This window comes from Periophthalmus magnuspinnatus, chromosome 5 (assembly GCF_009829125.3).
Source record: "Periophthalmus magnuspinnatus isolate fPerMag1 chromosome 5, fPerMag1.2.pri, whole genome shotgun sequence".
Lineage (NCBI taxonomy): Eukaryota > Metazoa > Chordata > Actinopteri > Gobiiformes > Gobiidae > Periophthalmus > Periophthalmus magnuspinnatus.
In genome coordinates this window covers 17,755,734-17,778,870 of record NC_047130.1, presented here as the reverse complement: position 1 = coordinate 17,778,870, position 23,137 = coordinate 17,755,734, and the positions used below count along the sequence as shown (strand labels likewise).

The 23,137-nt window shown below is 41.9% G+C and overlaps 1 protein-coding gene across 1 annotated transcript in view; it reads left to right on the top strand.

Moving 5' to 3' along the window:
* Positions 1 to 17,501, top strand: part of LOC117371666 (arf-GAP with GTPase, ANK repeat and PH domain-containing protein 1-like) — a 54,836-nt gene extending 37,335 nt beyond the window's left edge. The window contains exons 17-23 of the mRNA XM_055221852.1: positions 1,123 to 1,257; positions 2,866 to 2,925; positions 3,930 to 4,081; positions 8,040 to 8,130; positions 11,248 to 11,470; positions 12,342 to 12,645; positions 17,199 to 17,501. Coding sequence (XP_055077827.1) covers positions 1,123 to 1,257; positions 2,866 to 2,925; positions 3,930 to 4,081; positions 8,040 to 8,130; positions 11,248 to 11,470; positions 12,342 to 12,645; positions 17,199 to 17,501 — 1,268 coding nt within the window. The remainder of the gene's footprint in view (positions 1 to 1,122; positions 1,258 to 2,865; positions 2,926 to 3,929; positions 4,082 to 8,039; positions 8,131 to 11,247; positions 11,471 to 12,341; positions 12,646 to 17,198) is intronic.
* The last annotated feature ends 5,636 nt before the right edge of the window (positions 17,502 to 23,137 follow it).

The window sequence follows — 23,137 nt, the reverse complement described above, 5'->3', positions numbered from 1 at the left end:
TTCAGGAACTTTTATAGACCCATTTAGGTGTTTCAACAAAAGTCGTGAGAGTGACTAACTGCAAAACTGTTGGCTACTACTAGCTAGCTTGTGACTGTAATTTAGTTTCTTCTGGTCAGATTGCGCTAAAACAAGCTCCGATTATAATGTAACAAAGCCTCAGACAGAGCAGCGCCTACAGTTAGCATCACCCCCCTCCCCAGGGAACATTTATGACATCAGCTACAAAATGGATGGATCTATTAAAATAACTTGATTGGATATTGCTGTTTCAGACCTGTCTTGAGTTGGATTAGGGGCCACTTCGTTGGTCCTACAGTGAAAATATCCTCTCCAGCTCATTTTTCCATCGAGCGCAGAACTGGAGAAGCCTCCTGATGAGCGGCTAAAGGGCTTCACTTTTGTCCAAAATGTTTTTCTGCAAAGAGATTTATCAGTAAATTGTATTTTAAGGGACTGGCCTGGTTTGCTCCCCTTTGTAACTATGGAGACAATAATAATAATTCAAAATAGTAGTTAAGCAGATGATGGATCTTAGTCAACCAAAATTTGTATTAAACAACTAATTAAACAACTAATTGTCAACTAATTATTGTATCAGATTTTAAGATGAAAGAAGAATGAAGTGAGTTAACTTAGAGTTGGTTGTGTATATTTTGGTATTTAAATGTAAAAAGGCAGATTAGTCTTTATATAAATACATCGTTTTCTAGTTAATTTTTTCTGTGTAAATAGTTGTTTTTGCATCAGCTCCCCCTGCAGGTGTAGTGACTGAGTGCAGTTTGGGTCAGATACACAGACTAAGTGGACTAAGTGAGTGTGACGTCACCCACAGTGCTCGGCTCCAGGCAAATGAAGCTTATCGAGGCTAGAGAAGTTATAGCGGCGAATTTGGAGCCGAGTGCGGGTATCATAACATCCAAAGAGCACGTTAGCTATGTCCATTTATATGTTGAGTCTATGGTCAGGTACATAGAGATACGTAATAGTTTTTAGAGATTGTGTCACACCCCCTTTTTACTCAACTAATCAATAAGCAGCACATGTCTTTGATCGACCAAGAATACCAGATTATAAATACAGATAAAATAACACACCTGTACTCGTGCTTTACTCTTCTAGACTCTGCAGTTGAGGGCGTGTCCAGCTCCTCCTCCACCAAAGACATGGGCTCCGGCTCTCCGCTGACCGACCGCAAGAAACACCGACGGAAGAAGAGCGTCAACCAGAAGGGAGACGCCATCGGACAGGCAGACGGTACAAGACAGACGCCATTTTTATTTTTTTATTTTATTTAAACTTCAAGACAAAACTGTTGTCACCAAAATGAGCTATCAGAAGTGCTCTAGACCTGGTGTAGTCTTTGGTTAGACTTGATTTAGACCTGGTTTAGTCTTGGCTTAGACCTGGTTTAGACCTGGTTTAGTCCTTGGTTAGACCTGGATTAGACCTGGTTTAGTCCTGGTTTAGACCTGGTTTAGACGTGGTTTAGTCCTTGGTTAAACCTGTCTTAGACCTGGTTTAGTCCTGGTTTAGTTCTTAGTTAGACCTGGTTCAGTCCTTGGTTAGACCTGGTTTAGACCTGGTTTAGTCCTTGTTTAGACTTGGTTTTGAAACAGACTGATAAAGACGTGACTGCCAAAGTACACATTTCTAGTTTCTGCATGATGAAAAGCCTGAACTGTTGCCATAGCAATTAACAATTCTTAATAAATATAATATATATATTCAATATTATTTTTTTTAGAAATGAAGCAGCAGTAGATAAGCACAAGTGGGTGGCATGGGGCTGCCATGGCACCATATCAAAAATGGGATTAAACCCAGAACTAAACTTGGATTTTACCAGGATTAAACCAGGTCCAGAACAGGACATATGTGAATGCATGTTACATTTAAGACGTTTATTATTAACCAGAAAATCCCAGTTTTTTACCATGTAAAATGGTGCTAATGCTTCTAGCTCTTGGTGGCATGTTGCTTCTGTTTCAGTGAATGTCTGTGCATTTATCCTAATATATATTTAGCATGTTTCCCGTATATTTCCAGTGGCCCTTTCTTCTCAAATCCCCATTGAAATCCACATGGATCAAAGTAATTCTTTATACGGTGGGATTAAGATGGCAGCAGTGGCTAGACCTGGCATAATCCTCAGTTAGACCTGGTTCAGACCTGGTTCAGACCTGGTTCAGACCTGGTTCAGACCTGGTTCAGACCTGGTTTGGTCCTGGGTTAGACCTGGTTTAGACCTGGTTTAGTCCTTGGTTGGACCTGGTTTAGACCTGGTTTAGACCTAGTTATTCAATGAGATTAAGATGGCTACAGTCCTTTAGCTGGCTTGTTGGCATGGGTCCTCAGTTAGACCTGGTTTAGTCCTCAGTTAGACCTGGTTTAGTCCATGGTTAGACCTGGTTTGAACCTAATTTAGTCTTTGGTTAGACCTGGTTTAGACCTGGTTTAGACCTGGTGTAGACCTAGTTTAGACCTGGTTTAGACCTGTTTTAGACCTGGTTTAGACCTGGTGTAGACCTAGTTTAGACCTGTTTTAGACCTGTTTTAGACCTGGTGTAGACCTGGTTTAGACCTGGTTTAGACCTGTTTTAGACCTGGTTTAGACCTGTTTTAGACCTGGTTTAGACCTGGTTTAGTCCTTGGTTAGACCTGGTTTGGACCTGGTTTAGTCCTCAGTTAGACCTGGTTTAGACCTGGTGTAGACCTAGTTTAGACCTGGTTTAGACCTGTTTTAGACCTGGTTATTCAGAGAGATTAAGATGGCCGTATTATAGTTGGCTTGTTGACATGTTCTTCTATGGGAGTCTCTGATCCCACTCCAGGCGTATTGACATTTCTCATCTCTGTCTGCAGCCAAGCGGAAAATGTGGAAACTCAAGAGCTTCGGCAGCTTAAGGAACGTCAGTAAGACAGGTATGAATGATCCCCCATAATGCATCTGTGTGCACGCCTGCTGTTACATTAGCCCTGACATCCATCTGTCAACATTGTGCACTGAGGTTATGCAAAGTGTCTGTTTAAAATTCATTATTTAAGTCTGTATTATCTTTTCTGCTGTCAACGCATTCCCTTTAACACATTCCCTTTAAATCAACATTCAGTTTATAAAGAAAATCAAAGGCAAAAATATAAGTGCCACATGTAAAATAGAATGTATAATTACTTCCTCATATTCCATCTATCTATTTTCTTCCGCTTATCCGGGGCCGGGTCGTGGGGGCAGCAGTCTAAGCAGGGACTCCCAGACTTCCTCACATTGATCAATTAAAATTCTATGATTCTAAATGTATTTCTGAATTAAAATACTGTCTTGTACCAACCAATTGATAATCTTTTTTGGGCCCATATCACACTTTTTTCTGATCTACATTATAATGGTGTTTCCTCCACTGTGTTTTTGTTGGAATGGCCAATCTCTACTGAACTAAAGGTTGTTGGAGATGTAGACAGACTAATAATAAAATGTTACTCAAACATGTGAGAATGAAACAAAACACAACTCCAGGTCTGTTTTTGAGGAGGTAACAGCATTAGAACATGACTTAAATCTCACAAGAGTCCATTTTGTGTATATGCATGATTTTTAAAGATACAAAAACTTACTGTATAGGCTACATTTACATATTATTTATTTTTTACTTGTCTCTTTCTCCCTCCTCACTCCCATCCTCTCTCTCCCCTTTCTCTCTCTCCGCTTCCCTCTCTAACCCTCTCTACACCTCTCTCTATCTCTCCCCCCTTCTCTCTCTCCCCCTGTCCCCTCCCTCTCTCTCCCCATCTCTCCACCTCTCTCTCCCAATGTCTTCACCCCCCCCCCCCCCCCCGCCCTCACTCACCCTCTCTCTCTCTCTCTCTCTGTCTCCTCTCTCTCTCTCTTCCTCCCCCTCCGCCCTCTTTTCTCTCTCCCGTTCTCCCAGATGAGGATAACTTTGACTTCCTGGTGGTGTCGAGTACGGGTCAGACGTGGCACTTCGAGGCCCAGAGTGTGGAGGAGAGGGACTCGTGGGTCCAGGCCATAGAGAGTCAGATCCTTGCCAGTCTGCAGCTGTGTGAGAGCAGCAAGAACAAGGTACAACCAACCGACCAATCAGAGCAAGAACAAGGTACAACCAACCAATCAGAGCGGCTCCGCTACGGGGCCAGTGATCATAAAGGAGCTTCATCTGAGAGACGGGAGCTGAGGATTGTTGTTATAATATGAGCATTGGGATCGGAACAGGAAAAGTTAGATCATGCCTCTCTAGTACTTAGGTGAAATTACACTTAAAATGACAGAAGTTTCTGAGTCCCAGTCGTCTCACTCCACAGTTATGTCATCGCTGCGTCGGCTTCAGATTTTTGATTCGTCTTGGTTTAGTGAAGCTTTGTGGGGTTTTCCCAATCTGCACTGGACAGTATCAATCAGTGGTACTTTAGACCTGGTTTGGTCCTGGATTAGACCTGGTTCCGTCCTGGTTTAGTCCTGGTTTAGTCCTGGTTTAGTCCTGGTTTATTCCTGGTTTAGTTCTGGTTTAGTCCTGGTTTAGCTCTGGTTTATTCCAGGTTTAGTCCTGGATTATACCTGGTTTAGAATGGTTGAGTCCTGAGTCAGACGTCAGCTAGTCCTGACTTACCCTGGTTTAGTTCTTGTGTGGTACAGTTTGTGTGGTGTTCCCAGTTTGCAGAAGTCAGTATCAGAGGTACATTAGTCCTGGGTTAGACCTGCTTTTTTTAGTCCCAGGTTAGACCCTCGTTAAACCTGGTTCAGTCCTGGTTTGAGCCTGGTTCAAATCTTGTTAAGTCCTCGTTTAGTGCTGCTCTTGTGGGATGTTCCTGCTTTAAACTGTAGTCCTAGTTTAGTCCTGGTTTAGTCCTGATTTAGTCCTGTTATGGTACAGTTTGTGGAGTGACCTGGTTAAGTCCTGGTTTAGTCCTGGTTTAGACCTCTTTTAGGCCTGATATAGACCTGGTTTGGTCCTGTTTGGACGTGGTTTAGACGTGGTTTAGACCTGATGTAGCCCTTGTTTAGTCCATGTTTAGTCTATGTTTAGTTCTGGTTTAGTCCTGGTTTAGACCTGGTTTAGTCCTGGTTTAGACCTGGTTTAGTCTTGCAAATTAATACAACGACCGTACTCCCCTTTGTGTGTATAACAAGTTTAATTTCCTCGTCTGAAGTCTCTAAAAGCTCTTCTAAGTTCTGCTCTGTGGTTGGGTTTCCGTCTTAGTTGAATGCAGCTCTCACCTTCTGGCTCCGGTTCAGATCCATTTCTGTTTTATTGCTTATTGCTCGCCTTTTAATGCCCTTAAAAGCTGCAGCGTGTTGAGAATATGAAATGTTTAAAGCCGTAAATTCAGATCAACTTCATCTGAGGTTAAAGAAGGTCAGAGTGGAGCCGTTATATTGAGGAGATAACACCTGTGTAATGTAGTGAACGATTTGGAATCACCACAATGTAAATATAATGATGCTGTTTACTGTCTGGTCGTACCATGTCTGCCAGCTCGTGAAGGGGGGGGGGGGGGGGTCCACACTTGTCCTGGTTTGGTCCAAATTTGACAGTGGTGGAAGAAGTACTCAATTTTGTTACTTAACTAAAAGTACAAATACCGGAGCACAGAAATAATCAAGTAAAAGTAAAAGTTTCACATGAAAAAATCTAATTAAGTAAAAGTACCTGTTTAAAAATGTACTTAAAGAGTAAAAAGTAAAAGTATTTAGCCCAGATTTTGAGATTTAATAAAGCTTCAAATATAATGATTTTGATAAAGATTTGAGCTGAATTTTGTTCAGACCGTTTTTTTCTAGCTGTTTTTATTTCTATATTTTTGTTTTGCTCAAATTATGAACATTTTAAAAATAAACCCTTTATACTTTTACTTTTCAGTCCAGATCAAAAATGTAGTGGAGTAGAAAGTACAGATACTGCTCTCAAATGTAGTGAAGTAAAAGTAAAAAGTATCCACTTAAAACGCACTTCCGGCTCCATCGGCTCCAATTCACTTTCTATTAAAACACTGTCATCCCTCTCTCTGTAACTGCTGCTGTCAGACTCGTCATTTTGGTCTTAAAATATTCGTTTTAATCCGCTTTACATAATCCTTTTGTTTTATTTATCTATTGTGTCTGTAAATCAAGATATGAACATTAATAACAGACAAATCAGGCATCTTCTTTCCCCAAAGTTGCTCCCGGTAATCAAACCTATTGCTAAAATAGGTTTAACTGACAATGTTGCTAAGTGCCCGCTCCGTGCTAAATCAGCAGTGCGGGTGGGAAGGGGCGTTACCTCCATCACCCTCGCTCCACATTGGCTCTTTGGTTGCTATGATACTTGAGATCAGAATTCTAAATGTGGAACTCTGCCCCAAATCAGCCGCTATAACTGCTGTAGCCTCGATGAGCTTCATTTGACTGTGGTGACGTCACACTCACCCAGTCCACTTCTTTATACAGTCTCTGCTGCTAATCAGGCAAGTTTGAATGCAGCCTGAATGACTGGGCTTGCTGCCATCTATTTTGCAAATAACAACCTAAACTCAGACATTACAAATATTTTCTCAAGTCTTAATCACATTCTTTCTAATAACAGTTTGCTTTAATGTTCTGTTAAACTTTCAAATTCAAATGTATATTGAAATAGAAATGGAGACTGTGGTTGGTGTAGTGAGCTCATCTGCTTTCATCTTAAGAGTTGTGTATGGACAGAAAAACCATCTCTGCAGAGGCTGAGCACTTGATTAGATATTTTTAGTGCTTTGAAATCCAGCAGAAGAAAAGAACAGGAGCTCTCAGGCTTTTAGTTTGTAGTTACGGCCTCACTGAAGACGCATACATCTTCATATTATGGTGTACAGTGTTCACTACATCCCATATGCCTTGTTTCAATGTTATTAATGAGGTCGTTCGGATTTACACTGCAGTGAACTGGAGCTGTGTTTACACTCGCAAACAACACATCAACATCAGAGCTAAACTGGGACTGCTCCTGGAACTGAACTGGGGCTGAAGCAGGGCTAGACCAAGACTAGACCAGGACTAAAGCAGAGCTAGACCAGGACTAAAGCAGAGCTAGACCAGGACTAAAGCAGGGCTAGACCAGGACTAAACCAGGACTGAAACAGGACTAGACCAGGACAAGACCAGGGCTGGATCAGGACTAAACCGGGACTAGACCAGGACTAAACCAGAGCTGATGCAGGACTAGACCAGGACTAGATCAGGACTAGACCAGGACTAAACCAGAGCTGATGCAGGAATAGACCAGGACTAGATCAGGACTAGACCAGGACTAGACCATGACTAAATCAGGACTAAACCAGGACAAGATCTTGACTAGACCAGGACTAGACAAGGACTAGACCAGGATTATACCAGAACTAAACCAGAATGAGACCAGAAATAGACTAAGACTACACCAGAATTAAAGAATGAAACCAGGGCTAAACCAGGACTAGACCGGGACTAAAACAGGGCAAAAACAGGAGTAAACAGGACCAAACCAAGATTAGGCCAAGACTAGACCAGGACTAAACCAGGACTAAACCAGGACTAAACCAGAACTACATCAGGACTAAAATGGGCTCAAACAGAACTGCAGTGAACACACCTTTATATGTGCTTATAATTATTCATATAGGCCTACAGTTCACTCTTCACTCTTGTGGTAATGGTTTACATCACAGTGATACCATTGACATTTTGAGGACTTTTCACCATTCAAAAGATATAATATTGTGTTTTAAGTAGGTAATTGTTAAGGAAACAGTCTTCATTTTGCATTATTCAGTCCCCATGGATAGAATGGAACTAGCAGCATGGCAACTAAAAGTGTAATCATAGTATTAACGCAGTACTTAGTCGTATACATTAGCAGGAAAAATGGCTAGGCTAGTATTTTCTTGGTAATAATATGAAGTACAAGTATCCCAAGATGATTTATAGCCTACAAGAAAACAAAACAAAAACTGAAAATAAAATCCGCCAACACAATTGAGTAACTTTTGGTGTTAAAGTTTTTTTAAAATATATTTTTGCACTTGTTTTTCAGAATCGCAGGAACAGTCAGAGTGATGCCGTGGTTCTTCAGGCCATTCGAAACGCCAAAGGAAACAACTTCTGTGTGGACTGTGACGCTCCCAGTGAGTCAGCACACACACAGCCTGGTTCAGCTTCTGTCTTTGAGCACACCACACTCTATTCTACTTATACAACACATACTAAGTTGACTTTTTATTAATGTCCCTTAATTAAAAACATATCTGTAGTTGTATTTTGCTTGATTCATGCTTGTTTTATTAATTCAATAATTCTAAATCCAAATCCTGCATTCGCATTTTTCCAGTTTTCTTGCGTCATAAGTAAATCTCCAGACTTGTGCTGACCAAAGCGCACAGGTGAGACTGAACAAAAAAAGTGTGACCTATAGTCCAGGAAATACGGTACTTTTTACTCTTTAAGTACATTTTTAAACAGGTACTTAAACACTTTTGCTTAGAGAGATTTTTCATGTGATGCTTTTACTTTTACTTTGCTCCAGTATCTGTACTTTTACATGAGTATTTTTTTGGTCCGGTATCTGTACTTTCACTTTCACTTAAGTAACAGCATTAAGTACTTCTTCCACCACTAACAAGCAACACTAACAAAATAAATCTGATTGTACACTCCAGTCTCATTATGTAAACAATTCCCTCTTTTCTTAATAGTGTTGTAATTGTAGTAGACACATGAACACGAACACTTCAGTTGATACATTTTAAACATTTTTGTGCTTTGAATAATTGTTTCCGAGTACATTCACATTTCGGATTTGGCCCACGCTAAAATCTAAAAACAAAAAGCCCCCTGTTTAGTGATAAGCCTCTGTTGTTTGTGGAGGGCCGTGTAGGAGGCTAACGCTGTGCTAACGCTAGCCTCACAATGTTAATTTAGCCTCTGTGATGTAACTTAAATGGTTGCGTCCAACAGCGTTCATTATTTGATGCTTTCAGGGGGTTCATACGGAGCTTTTAACACAGTGGCATTTGCATCGGCTCTGGTTTTCTCGCGCTTTAGACACAAAACTATTGAACCGAGGCTTTGTAGTTTTATTCTCTATTTGCACAGTGTTGTTGTAGTTTTTATAATTTCCTTTATGTCTTTGTGTATCTTTAAGCCCCAGTATAACCTTTTAGCCAAAACCTAGAGATAGAGTCCCTTGAAGTTGGAAAAGCGCTATATAAAACTGTGAACACTTACCATTAGCAATAATTGAAATAGCAGTACAACTTTCTTTATAAGATGGAAAGAGGACATTAAAGCTAAGATCTGTAGTTAGACTGGCTGACCCGCCCCTGATGTATTCTCACATATCACCACTAGATGCTAAATACATTACTGCTGTCTGATAGTGTGCCAGGGTGTGTGAGGGGAGAGGCCAGGTGAGGGGAGGGGCCAGGTGAGGGGAGGGGCCAGGTGAGGGGAGGAGCCAGATGAGAGGAGGGGCCAGGTGAGGGGAGGAGCCAGATGAGAGGAGGGGCCAGGTGAGGGTACAGTTTGAATCTTTAAACAACACTTTTATATACATTTTAAGGAATCTTTACAATTAAGTATTTTAATAGACTTCTTCAAGGACATCCATTTTAAAAGCAATAGATGGAGTAAGTAAGTAGAGTTCATGTTCAGAACAATTTTTATTTATTTTTTTATTGGCTTTTTTATTGCACGGAAAAAACCTGCGTCCTTACTATGAGCAGGCTTGCACCTCCACAAACCTGACTCTTGCTTGTTTCTACTGAAATGTTGTTCCCTTATCTATAATTTGTATGTATACTCCACAGTATGGCATTAAAACATATCTAAGGCCTGCTTCTTCTGTACTTTCACAAAGTTCAAACAGAGCTTTTAACATGGCTGCATTTGCAATCTGAGATAAGAGGTTTTTATCGTCACAGATGTGTTTATGTAAGAGACAATGATGAACCGAAGCCTCTGGTTCCCTATTTCTGTTTTACTGGACTCCACAGTGAGGTGGCTTTTATTATAGAGAGAAGATGGAGGATCTTATTTGTCCCATGGGGAAATGGGCTTGTAGTGAATTCTCACGGCTGGCTTCACTTCTGCACTAGCACATACAAAAACATTTAAACACAGAAAGCAACTTGAAATACAGTTTATTTGTATACCTTTTTGTACCCTAAAGTCCCAGTATGTAACTTTTTAGATAAATAGAATAGGTTTTTATTGCACTGAAAAACAAGCGCCATTACTGTAAGCACTACAGGCTTGCATCTCCACAGACCTGACTCTCATTTGGACTGGAGGAGGGCCTCTTCCTGCTTATTCCATTGGCTATAATCTTTCACAGTACGACATAAAATGTTTCCATCTCCATGAAGAATGTTCTCCATTATGGTTTTAACTCTGTTTCCATGGAATCATGCAGGTGATGTGCAACCTCCAGAATGTTACATAGTACAATAGTAATACAGAAGTAATATTTTAATATTATAATTAAATGGTTAGATTCATGTCTATTTTTGATAGTTAGACTCGTTATCTTCATTTTTCATTGCGTATTTTCTAGAGATTGAATATGAGTTTTTTCATGGCTGATACTGGCTGTGTCACAGCAACCAATGGCCAATCAGCTCTGTCGATGTTTTTGGGCCGATATGTTGGGTCAATTTAGACTATTTTATGCAAATGCTGTAATTCAAATTTACTAAAAACTCCTCCACAGCCCGTTTTTACCACAAACCCATAAGAGAGCTGTGTAGTGAGTTTTTTTTCTGCAGATATCTCTTTGCAGTGTTTGCATTGTTCAAATAAAGCTTCATATGTGTGCTCTTTAGGCAGCAGGTTGAGCTAAAACAAAATATCAGTCTGTCTTGGAAATTTGAGGCCAATAGCCGATACGCTAAAAAGTGCAAATATCGATTTTGATTCTAAGGAATAGACTTGATACCCAATCCCGATACCACAATGATAATAAAACCACTCTTTCTTTCTTTAGACAGTAGAATTAAATGGTAGTACTTTGTTTTCTATTCCCATGTGTCTTATATCTGTGTAATCCCTCAGTGTCCAGTAGGTTCATAGTGGTCCATGGTGTGTACTCGTCTATGTGTCTTATACTTGTGAAAGATACAGCTCAAGATCATTATAAATCTATTCAGGACAGGTTAATTTCTGTCCTGTGAATGGGACCTTTTTAGTATTGATACCTGCTCAAATGAGTATCTGGTCTCTAACTGCCCTCTCTCCTCATCTCTCAGACCCGACGTGGGCCAGTCTGAACCTGGGGGCTCTGCTGTGTATCGAGTGCTCTGGGATCCACAGGAACCTGGGGACCCATGTGTCTAGGGTCCGGTCCCTGGACCTGGACGACCTGCCGCGGGAGCTCACCCTGGTCCTTAGCGCCATTGGCAACCACCTGGTCAACAGCATCTGGGAGGCACGCACTCATGGGCGCCGCAAACCTACGCCCGACGCTACCAGGTAATGGAGGCTGGAATGTTTATGTTACAAGTCAGATTTGATCCCATTTGTCCTGTTTAGTTCTGGTTTAGTCCTGGTTTAGTCCTGATTTAGTTCTGATTTAGTCCTGGTTTAGTCCTGGTTTACTCCTGGTTTAGTCCTGGTTTAGTCCTAGTTTAGTCCTGATTTAGTCCTGGTTTAGTTCTCACTTAGTCCTGGTTTATTCCTGGTTTAGTCCTAGTTTAGTCCTAGTTCATCCGGCCTGGTTAAATCCTGTGCTAAGTTCCTGTCTTAAGTTCTATTTTAGTCTTGGTTTTCTACAAGTTTATTCTTGGTTTAGATCTAGTTTAATCCTGGTTTAGTCTTGGTTTAGTCCTGGAGACTGGGTGAGGTGTTATAGGCTATAATGTTTATATGAGTCAGCTATTTAGTGGTTAGTCCTGGTTTAGGCTTTACTGAACACTCAAGTTTCGTTCTGGTTTAGTCTTGGTTTTCTACATGTTCAATATTGGTTTAGTTCTGTTTAGTTCTGTTTAGTCCTGGTTTAGTCCTGGTTTAATTCTGGTTTAGTTCTGGTTTAGTTCTGGTTTAGTCCTGGTTTAGTCTTGGCTTTCTTCAGGTTCAGTCTTGAATTTCTTTCAACTACTAACATACTTAGTTTGGTTTGATGTTTACTGGGGTCCGAATATACACAAGCCATTTCCTCCCCTTTATAAACCAGACTAATTTATAAAAAAAAACAAAAAAACAAATTGGGATTGATGGCCAAGGTGAAAAAAAATCAATTATAATCCGAGTATAATGCATTACATTATATGGACCTTTCCTTATGTAAAACTTTTGTCCCCTCTCCTCGTCCGCCCTTTCTTCCTGTGCATTTCTGCTGACTCAGGGAGGAGAGAGAGTCGTGGATTCGCGCCAAATACGAGCAGAAACTGTTTGTGGCCCCCCTGCCTCCCCCCACCCCGGGAGAGGGCCCGGACATCACTCTGGCAGGGCGCCTCCTACTGGCCGTGATGGAGCATAACCTGCCCAAGCTGCTGCTGCTGCTGGCCCACTGCAGTAAAGAGGACATGAGTGCCCCCTTGAGTATGGCGTTATCGTCGCGGGCGCTGTTGGCTCTGCGTCTGCCCGCCTCCGCCCTCCACGCTGCCTGCCAACACGGGGATGTGGTGATGACGCAGCTCCTCCTATGGGTCAGTTTATATTCGACTTTGTATAAATGTAAATTGTTCTGCTGAAGGCCCATTTTTCCCCACGTATTTGAGCAAAATGTACTTTTCCCCATACAGATATAATGTATAAGCAGCTCTTGAGGTTAAAATACATCTACTGCGTGCTGTTTGCATCTAATTAGAAAGCATTTTACTGTTCAGGAAGTGCACGTTGGCATGCTAGTTGTTGTTAGCTCTCATGGCAAAACTCCGCTCTGGTCTCTGAAAGTTGTGAAAATCGCTTATAAAGTCATCGTGGTGAGTAATTAGGATGTTCTGAATGCATAAGGTCAGTGAGGAATAACTTTGGACCACTGCAAACTGTTTAAAATGAACTATAGACTTCCGGTTTAGCTAATGGAGGAATAGGTGCGACACCGGGAGAACTCTGTTGTGATCCTTCAAATACTGGCTTAAAAATCAGTCAAAACGCAGCATGGCCACATCCAGAATACCTCTTGAGATGAGTAAGACAACAAATAAACTGATTCCAGTCCGAGAAGAGTTGGTGGAGGAAGAAATCCCTCAGAGCAGCGCCGCTAGCAATCAAGGCGCTATGCTAACCCGAGCCGACATGGAAGCGATGCTGCTGCAGTTGGAAGAATAACGAATAATTTCAACTTTGTCAGCCAAAGTAAAATGAACTATAGAACACCTTTAAAGCCCTGTTATGTAATATTTCAGCAAAAATAGACCAAAATAAAATGAACTGTTGGAGTTTTTAGACCACTTAAAAACCTTGCAAAACATGTGTCACATTCTTACTCACAGAGCCGACTTGTAACTTTGCCAAGAACAGCGTCCGTCATCTCTTTGTTTCCATGGAGATGTTTTTGCTTTGGAATGTTCCACAGTTTGAAAAAAAATGACTTGTCTATTTCCACATAGACCGTTCTAAAGTATTGGTCTGTGTTGTGTCACCCTGCCTGTATACCCACCACCAGAAACCTCACTCTCTCCATTTACACAGCACTATTTCCTAAGCATAAACAGATCAATGAGCTTTGTGCTGTGGTATTGATTTACCACAGGAGAAAACAGGTGTACAGGCATTGCATGAGACATAAAATAAAACTAACTCCATTTAAAGCTCTTGTATTACACAAAATGGATTCTTGTCAGTTTTAAGCTGTTATAATACTCTTACCTCCTCAAAAACACACATGGAGTTGTGTTTTGTTTCATTCACACATGTTTGAGTAACACTTTATTATTAGTCTGTCTACATCTCCAAAGCTCAGAATGCTGTGTTCCACCTCCTACCTTTTAACTTTTGTTCAGTAGAGATTGGCAATTCCAGGGCTGAAATTATCCAAAAGATTCTAGGGAAGGTGTACAAAGTTTAAAAACATAGTAGATCGTAAAAGTTAAATCTGTCAACTGGACAAAACGTTGTAGGAGTGGTTGTGGGGGAGTTAAAGAAGCATTTTTTTGTTAGGAAAGACGATGCTTCCTTGAACAGGAATGGGAATCTCAGACATCATCTATCCTCCGTCTATAACTCCATATACTCCAATGTAATATGGCCCTTTAAGCATTACCACTCATTTTAAAAGACAGATTTGCCTGGAATTTTCCACAGTTTTGCATTAAACACCCACCCTGCCTTTATTCTTTTCCAAACAACATGGATTCTACAGAAGGTGGGCTTGCCTCTCCACAAATCTGACCTATAACTTGGCATGGTGGCATCACTTGCTTCTCTCCATGGATGTAGAGGTTAAATGCCACACTGTGGGACATGCCAGGCAAAGTAATAAGACAGAGTCTATTTTAAGGAACCTAGGAGCCTGTTTTAACACAATCTGACCATAAAGAACTGACTGGCTAAAAGAGACAAGCTGATTTGTGCTGTTAAACAAGTCCCTCTCAAATGACATTACAGTCACAAACTAGCTAGCACTGGTATCACCATTTTTGACGAAAATCAAACTAAAAGGAACCATGCTCGTACTGATCACAGGCTCCTGAAAATGTGTTGTGTGGAAAAACTGCAAAGGATCAATGTAGTTTGTATATGAGAGCTGTTTAATTATGGGGAAATCATGATAATCAACATTATTTGAGTCACTATTTTTAAAACCATTTAAACCAAAGGTTAAACCTGTAGTGGAAAAATAATTTTACAGCAACCTGCTTGTATCCATGGAGACAACCAGCAGGTGGACACTCAACCTTAAAAGTTATATAGTGCCCCTTTAAAATGCAATCTTTTACTTTATGATTATGATGTTTGCAATTTGTGCAGCAGCGGCTCAGTTGGTAGAGTGTTCATCCTGTGATCCGGAGGTTGGCGGTTCGAATTTCGCTCCAGACGTAAACATAATTGGTTGAGTGGTCAGATCCACAAATGAATGCTGCCGTTGTGTCTTTGGGCGAGACACTTAACCTGCCTCGTCCCCAGTGTCTGTGTACACTGGTGTATGAATGTGTGTGTGAATGTGTGAGTGATTCCTTGATGTAAAGCGCTTTGAATGACTTGGAGTATATATAAAAGTGACCGTGTAAAAGCAGCATATGTTTTTTTGGCTTTTCCTCTTTTTTTTTCCAATTACATTCCGATATATTTTTGTTCAGTCGACTTGTTTTGGACTCTTAAAATCCAACTCAAATAGAATCCGATCAGACCACAGGACTATGCCAAACAGAAATGGTACAGTCAGGCTCATATACGTCAAAATAAAACACTATGAGGCTAAAGTGGTCCAAATAAATACAGTAAAAACATCCCGAGAGCAGCGGACTCAGCACAAACGTGAGTATGAGGAGTGACTCAGCTTCAGTCACTTTGATGAATGAACGGGAGCCTCTGGAGCCGGAGCCAGAGCCAGAGCATTTAAGAGCTGTCAAATGTACTTTTTACAATGTCTTAAAGAGGATTGGTCTTATCCCTCTGTCCAAAATGATAATTCACAGAAGTGGTGGGGGAAAGTTTTAGTTTTTAGTAAAAGAAGTAAATCCATTCATTAAACTAGTTATGAAATGTACAAAAGTGTGGAAAAAAAAAGATTGTTAGAGCGGGATTTGAACTGGCGACCTTTGGATCAGTTGGCAAACTTACATATAGTCTTATACATCACTTTTCTACACTCCCAATGTTTTTATTACAGTGCAAATATCTTAAAAACATGCATTCTTACTGTACTTACTCTTCACGGATCCTGGTGACCATGGAGATGAATAAGTTTAATACCAGACTGTGGAACATTCTGGGTAAAACAGTAACATCTCCATGGATACAAGCAGAAAAGTGACACACTCCAAACAGACTCATGTCCTTGTTTATTTGTCTTAGTCCTGATGCTGCAGGTGGAGTTTCTCTTTGAAGCTTTAAGCCTCGTGTTCTGTGTGAAACTGAAGCCTTTAATAAATCAGGCTCTGAATTCATTCTGCTAATAGTCTTTCTCCTCTCACTATTCCTCTCTTTATCTCTCCCTTTCACCTCCTCTTCTTTCCCTTTCTCCATCAATCTTTCTCTCACTCTCTCTGACTCTCTCTTTTCTTTCTCTACTCCCCCATCTCTTTTTTCCCCCTTTGTTTCGCTCATTCTCCCTTCTCTTTCTCTTTTTCTTTCTTTCTACTGTCCCTCTTTCTCGCTCTCTTTCACCTCCTCTCTGACTTTCTGTTTCTCTCCCGGTTTCTTTCTCTCTCCCTCTCTTCCCTACCCACTATCTCTCTCTATTTCTTTTTGTCTCTCTTTCTCTCTATCTACCCTCCCCCGTCTCTTTCTCTCTTTCTCTTCCCCTCCTTCTCTCTCTGTCTCTTGCTGTCTCTCTATCTCTCTCTTTATGTCACTCTTTCTCTCTCTGTCTCTGTCTCTCTCCCTTTCTCTATCTTTCTCTTTGTCTCTCTCTCTCTGTCTCTCCCTCCCTCTCTCTTTATTTGTCTCTCTCCCTCCCTCTCTCTTTGTCTCTCTCTCTGTCTCTCCCTCCCTCTCTCTTTCTGTCTCTCTGTCTCTCTCTGTCGCCCTCTCTCTCTCTCTCTCTCTCCCTCTCTCTTTCTGTTTCTCTGGCTCTCTCTGACCCCCCCCCTCTCTATCTCTCTCTGTCTGCCTCCCTCTCTCTCTCTTTCTCTCCCACTCCCTCTCTGTCTCTCTCTCTTTCTGTCTCTCTCTCTCCCCCTCCCTCTCTCTCTGTCTCTCTCTCCCTCTCTTTCTCTTTGTCTCTCTCTCCCTCTCTCTTCTGTCTCTCTCTCTCCCCCTCCCTCTCTCTTTCTCTGTCTCTCTCTCCCTCTCTTTCTCTTTGTCTCTCTCTGTCCCCCCCTTCCTCTCTCTCCCTCTCTCCCCCTCTCTCCCTCTCTCTCTGTCGCTCTCTGTCCCTCTCTCCTTCTGTCTCTTTCTCTTTCTCTCTCTGCCCCCTCCCTCTCTCCCTCTCTCTCTCTCTATCTCTGTCCCTCTCTCCCTCTCTCTTTCTGTCTCTCTCTTTCTCTCTCTGCCCCCCCCCCCCTCTCTCTCTCTATCTCTCTCTGTCCCTCTCTCCCTCTCTCTTTCTGTCTCTCTCTCTTTCTCTCTCTGCCCCCCTCTCTCTCTCTTACAGTACGGCTGTGACGTTCGGTACCGGGACGCCCAGGGTCAGACGGCACTGGCGGTCGCTCGTAACGCCGGGAGCCAGGAGTGCGTCGACATCCTCCTCCAACACGGCTGCCCCAACGAAGCCCCTTTGTCCTCCATCTCCTCCCCACTCTCCTCCTCCGCCGTGGGCTTCACTTCCACCCAGCCCCCGTCCTTCCCCATGACCCCCGGCCTCACTGTGGCGACGACGCTCAAAATAACCACACACAAGACTGCGGGAGGCGGGACCAGCCTCAGCTACAGCACATCGCGGCGAGCTGTGTCGTAAAAACACAAGGATTTTAAAACGAGTTTCAGAAAACGGCGAATACGGTGTCAGCTGGTGCGTTTTGGTCACATGTTCCCAGATGTTTTCACTTGAAGTTGCCATAGAAACTGCTGTGGTGAAATGGTCCGGGACATGAACTCTGCCAACTGCCCAGGACTGAGTTTAACCAAAAAACTAAAGGATTTCTTCATGACGGTGTTCCGATGGAGAGATGACGGCGTTCCGATGGAGGGATGAAGGCGTTCCAATGGAGGGATGACGGTGTTCCGATGGAGGGATGACGGCGTTCCGATGGGTTTAAGGGGCCTGGAGACATGGCTGGTTTTATAAATGTGTTTTTGTTTTTGCGTCGGTCTCTAGTCCACAGGTTAACAAAGCATTTAAAGGTGTCGACTGTTCAGAACGATGTTGGTTGAATGTAATTTAAAGTTTCAGAAGGTTTCAGATCGTTGGAAGGTGAGTTTTCATTTTAATCAAATGAAATTCTGGAACAGAAAAAAAGAAATCCACTTTTTTCACTACTAAACTGTGTATATGGTGTTTGGATATTATAATCTATGGTTCTTAGTGATTTTTTTGGTGTTTTTTGCTCAGATTAGGTAAATTTGCAGTTTTCAGGTCAAAAATAAGTAGTTGGTGACATCACAAAAGACTGCCCTGATTAAAGCCAGGTGTTCCTGATTACAAACACCTGGTGGCAGGGGTGGAGTTTGAGGTATGGACACTTGTTAGACCAATCACACTGTTCCTTACATCTCCAGGCCCCACCCCTCCTCCTCCCTCACTCTTCCCTTTAGTCCTCCAGATCCTGCCCCTATTCTCGGATTACTTCTTTTCAAATCGTGGTTTAGTCCTGTCTAGTTTTGGTTTAGTCCTGGATTAGTCCTACTCTAGTCTTGGATTATTCCTGGTCTAGTCTTAATTTCATCCTGGTCTAGACTTGGTTTAGTCTTGTTCTAGTCCTGGTTTAGTCCTGGTTTAGTCCTGGTCTAGTCCTGGTCTAGTCTCAGATTAGACCTGGTTTAGTCCTGGCCTAGTCCTGGTCTAGTCCTGGTCTAGTCCTGGTTTCATCCTGGTGTAGACTTGGTTTAGTCTTATTCTAGTCCTTGCCTAGACTTGGTTTAGTCCTGGTTTAGTCCTGGCCTAGTCCTTGTTTAGTCTTCGTCTAGTCTCGGATTGGTCCTGGTCTAGTCTTGGTTTCATCCTGGTCTAGACTTGGCTTAGTCTCGTTCTGGCCCTGGTCTACTCCTCTCCTAGTCCTGGTTTAGTCCTGGTTTCGTCCTGGTCTAGTATCAGATTAGTCCTGGTCTAGTCTTTGTTTCATCCTGGTCCAGCCCTGGTTTAGTCCCGGGTTTAGTCCCAGTTTAGTCCCAGGTTGGTGATTGTGCTGATGTTTTTGTACTTATAAATGGACAGAGACTTTTTTTTAAAGACAGAAATGTCCCTCTTTATAAAACCCCATGTGCTCTGGGCCCACAGACTCAAGCAGAATGTATTGCACTGTAAACCAGCGGCTCTCCTTGTTTCGTCATGCAGTATTTGAACAGTTTTTTACATGGGACTTTGCTTCACACATGTATCAGCTTTATCACTTTGTTACTGTTTCATCCACTCCATAGAAAATGAATGTCCAAGTGCAAAATATTGTGTTAATAAAATACTATACTATGTAGGAGAGGCTTAACTGTACAGAGATGCTTAAAACAGATGGAAGATTATATGGCAACGCTTCAGAATAACTTCAGCTTCATTAGCATTAATAAAGCATGAACAAAGACCTCATTCACAGATAGTACTAACAGATAATACAAATAGTAACTACTTCATTATTCCCATGACCCCCATGACCCCACCATCCAACCAAACACAGGGGTCAGAAAAATTACCACAAGGTTAAAACCACAGTATGTAACTTTTTGTTTTATAAAAAGATGAAAAAAAACCCACCTAAATAAAAGCATATGTTTTGCTTTGTTTTGTTTTTTCTTGTGTGATTGACCTAAAAAACATGTGTCCTTACAATGAGTGGACTTGCATCTCCACAAACCTGACTTTGGTCTGACGGAGGGCATGCTTCTGCTGGTTTCCATGGAAATGTAGTTCTATGATCTTCCACAGTAAGGCATTAAACTCCTCTATCTCCATGGAGAATGTTCAATGCTTCTGCTGGTTTCCATGGAAATGTAGTTCTATGATCTTCCACAGTAAGGCATTAAACTCCTCTATCTCCATGGAGAATGTTCTGAAGTATGGTTTGAACTCTGTATTTCCATGGAAACATTCATGTGACGTTGCACCTCCAGAAAGTTACATACTGTATCTTTAATTAAGTAGTTACTAAGCCTGAATCCAAACTGTTCATTTGTTATGATCAAAGTCTTTGTTCATGATGATCTAAGTCTTAATTCATGCTTTATTAGATCTAATTAAGGTGCAGTTATTTTGAGATGATGCTGATTATATGATTTGTACAGTGGATGTATGTTTGTATTTTAATTTCTGTTTTGGTTTGAAACCGACTTTTTGAGCAGAAAATGTTTGTTGTTGACACTGTGGGACAACAGCACTGCACATGGAGGAGCGTGTTCAGATGGAGGAGGAGCGTGTTCAGGTGGAGGAGGAGTGTGTTCAGGTGGAGGAGGAGTGTGTTCAGGTGGAGGAGAAGTGTGTTCAGATGGAGGAGGAGTGTGTTCAGGTGGAGTAGGAGCTTGTTCAGGTGGAGGAGGAGTGTGTTCAGGTGGAGTAGGAGCTTGTTCAGGTGGAGGAGGAGCTTGTTCAGATGGAGGAGCAGCTTGTTCAGGTGGAGGAGGAGCTTGTTCAGGTGGAGGAGGAGCATGTTCAGATGGTGGAGGAGGAGTGTATTTAGATGGAGGAGGAGCGTGTTCAGATGGAGGAGCATGTTGAGGAGGAGGAGCATGTTCAGATGGTGGAGGAGGAGTGTATTTAGATGGAGGAGGAGCGTGTTCAGATGGAGGAGCATGTTGAGGAGGAGGAGCATGTTCAGGAGGAGGAGCATGTTCAGATGGATGAGGAGTGTGTTCAGATGGAGGAGGAGCGTGTTCAGATGGAGGAGGAGCGTGTTCAGATGGAGGAGGAGCATGTTCAGGAGGAGGAGCAGCATGTTCAGATGGAGGAGGAATGTGTTCAGGAGGAGGAGTGTGTTTAGATGGAGGCGGAGCATGTTCAAATGGAGGACCATGTTCAGGAGGAGGAGCAGCGTGTTCAGATGGAGGAGGAGCATGTTCAGGAGAAGGAGGACTGTGTTCAGATGGAGAAGCATGTTCAGGAGGAGGAGGAGCATGTTCAGATGGAAGAGGAGTGTGTTCAGGAGGAGGAGTGTGTTTATATGGAGGCGGAGCATGTTCAGGAGGAGGAGGAGCGCGTTCAGATGGAGGAGGAACGTGTTCAGGAGGAGGCCATTTTGTGATACTGCCGCTGCTGTGGTGTTTTTATAATGAATTTATTTTGTAAAATTATATTAACTCAGTGAGATTGTGATTAATGCTCGTCATTACTGTTACTGCTACAGCCAAGATCAAAACATGTTATTCTTAAAATATACATTTATTCAAATACAAGTAACACAAAATCTTAAGACTCATCATACACCATGTGACAGTGGCTCAGTGATCAGAGCACTCAAATACCAACACAAAGGTCAGACCAAAATCTGTCGTTGTGTCATTTGGCAAGACACTTCACCCATCTTGTCTCAGTTTGTCCCAGGGCATCTGTGGCTACAATAACTTTCCACCGTCGAGCGTGGAGTTAATGAATGACGTTGAGAGGTTTGGGGAGTCTGTAAAGTGTTTTACAAGTGTACGGCATTATTATTAGGTCTGAGCCTGGGAAAACGTCCCGGCGTGGGACTAATTAAAACTGCATCTAGAGCCTGGAAAATGGCAAAAAAAATCAAGTAGTAGACACAACCCCACATGCCAGTGACTGGCATCAAAAATTAGATCTTGATGAGCTCTAATTGTGACTGAAGACCCCAAGAAAACATAATGAAAGATGAGTCGGAGTAGTATTTCATAGACTCTGATTTTTGGGGGTAGGGTAATCTTCATGTTGCCGTGTAGCCCAAAGTCGCAAGGGGTGGCGAGGGCCTTTATTGCCACACACAGCTTTAATTATTATTATTATAGTTAAGTCAAGAACAAGTAAGAAAAGTATTAGAAAAATCTAATAAATTAACTGTAGATATCGTCTCCTAAACAAGTTCAAATTAACCTTCCAATATCAAATAGAAAGTAGTGAATGTAAAACTAGGAACATGTTTTACCCAGAAGATAAGCTATAGTGAGGTGCAATGTACATTTATTTTATTATCTCTGTTCTAATACAGTTATTCATTTTGTATTTATCTGGAACAACTATAAAACCTGCTTCCATGTGCACTCTGCCCTCCATCTTAATCTCCTCTGTCAGCGCTCCAGTCCAGCTAATGCTCTGTAGAGCTGTGATTCCCAACCTTTCAGTTAAATGAATAGGATTTGGATTTTTTTTTCAGTTCCTGTTCCTAATTTGCATTTCATGTTGGATTTTCACCATTTATTTTTCACAATGAACCTTTTTAAACTGGAACTAAACACAAAACCAACCCCTTTGCTGCAAAACTCTGTATGTAGTGTTTTAATAGCATTATCTACTGTTCCTCGTCACTTTGGGTCATTTTAGTACAATTTCAAGTACGACATGACATCACACAAGACTGCCCTGATCACAACCAGGTGTTTCTGATTAGAGACACCTGGCTGCAGGGGCAGAGTTTGAGGTGTGGATTAGACCAATCACACTGTTCCTTATACCTCCAGACTGCGCCCCTCCTCCCCCCGTGAGTCTCCTCCAGTCACTGCCCCGTTTATCAGCTCTTTTAAAATGTGATTACATGCAGTTTCAGCGTTTAGTCCCACTTTAAAGATCAGTTAGGGAATTACTGCTCTAGCTCCCCCTGCTGCTGTGCCGTGTCAGTGCAGTGTTGACCTTGTGTAAATGCCTTGATTTAGACTGAATGTACTCGACGCTGTAACTCTACGGTGAAAGTGTGAAGCAGTTTTCTTACATTCGTTGTTTTTAGGATGGGCCTTGAATGATGAAGATGATGTGTCATACTGAAAGATGCCCGTTGAAGATCTCAACTCGCGGTTTTCATGCAGTATAATGTTTGTATTTGTGTTTATTTGTGACGTAAACCATTTGTATTTTTTTACTCATGCAATGATCCATAGAGCATTCATTATCAATACAAGATACTGCCCAAAATCCTGTGTTGCGTTTTTGTCTATTATTATCTATTATTAAAGGTGTACTGTGTTCATTTTTTGGTGGATGGTCTGCTGTCGCCATGGAGATATTATAGCTGCACTTATAAGGTTCCAAAGTATGGTTTTAAAGAAGAGGTCAATCAACGTTTTGGAACTTTTGACCATGTTTTAATGTTGTTCCCTCATCAAAAACATGCCTGAAGATGTTTTATTTGCATCCATGCATGTTTGAGTAATCTAGCGATCTCTCCTTGGCTCTATTCAAACCCTCTTTGCGGCAGCATGTCCCAACAACAATTTTTCATAAATGTACAAAAATATGATACAAAACAACTGATGCAATGTGCAGTAGGTTCACACCCTGATTGT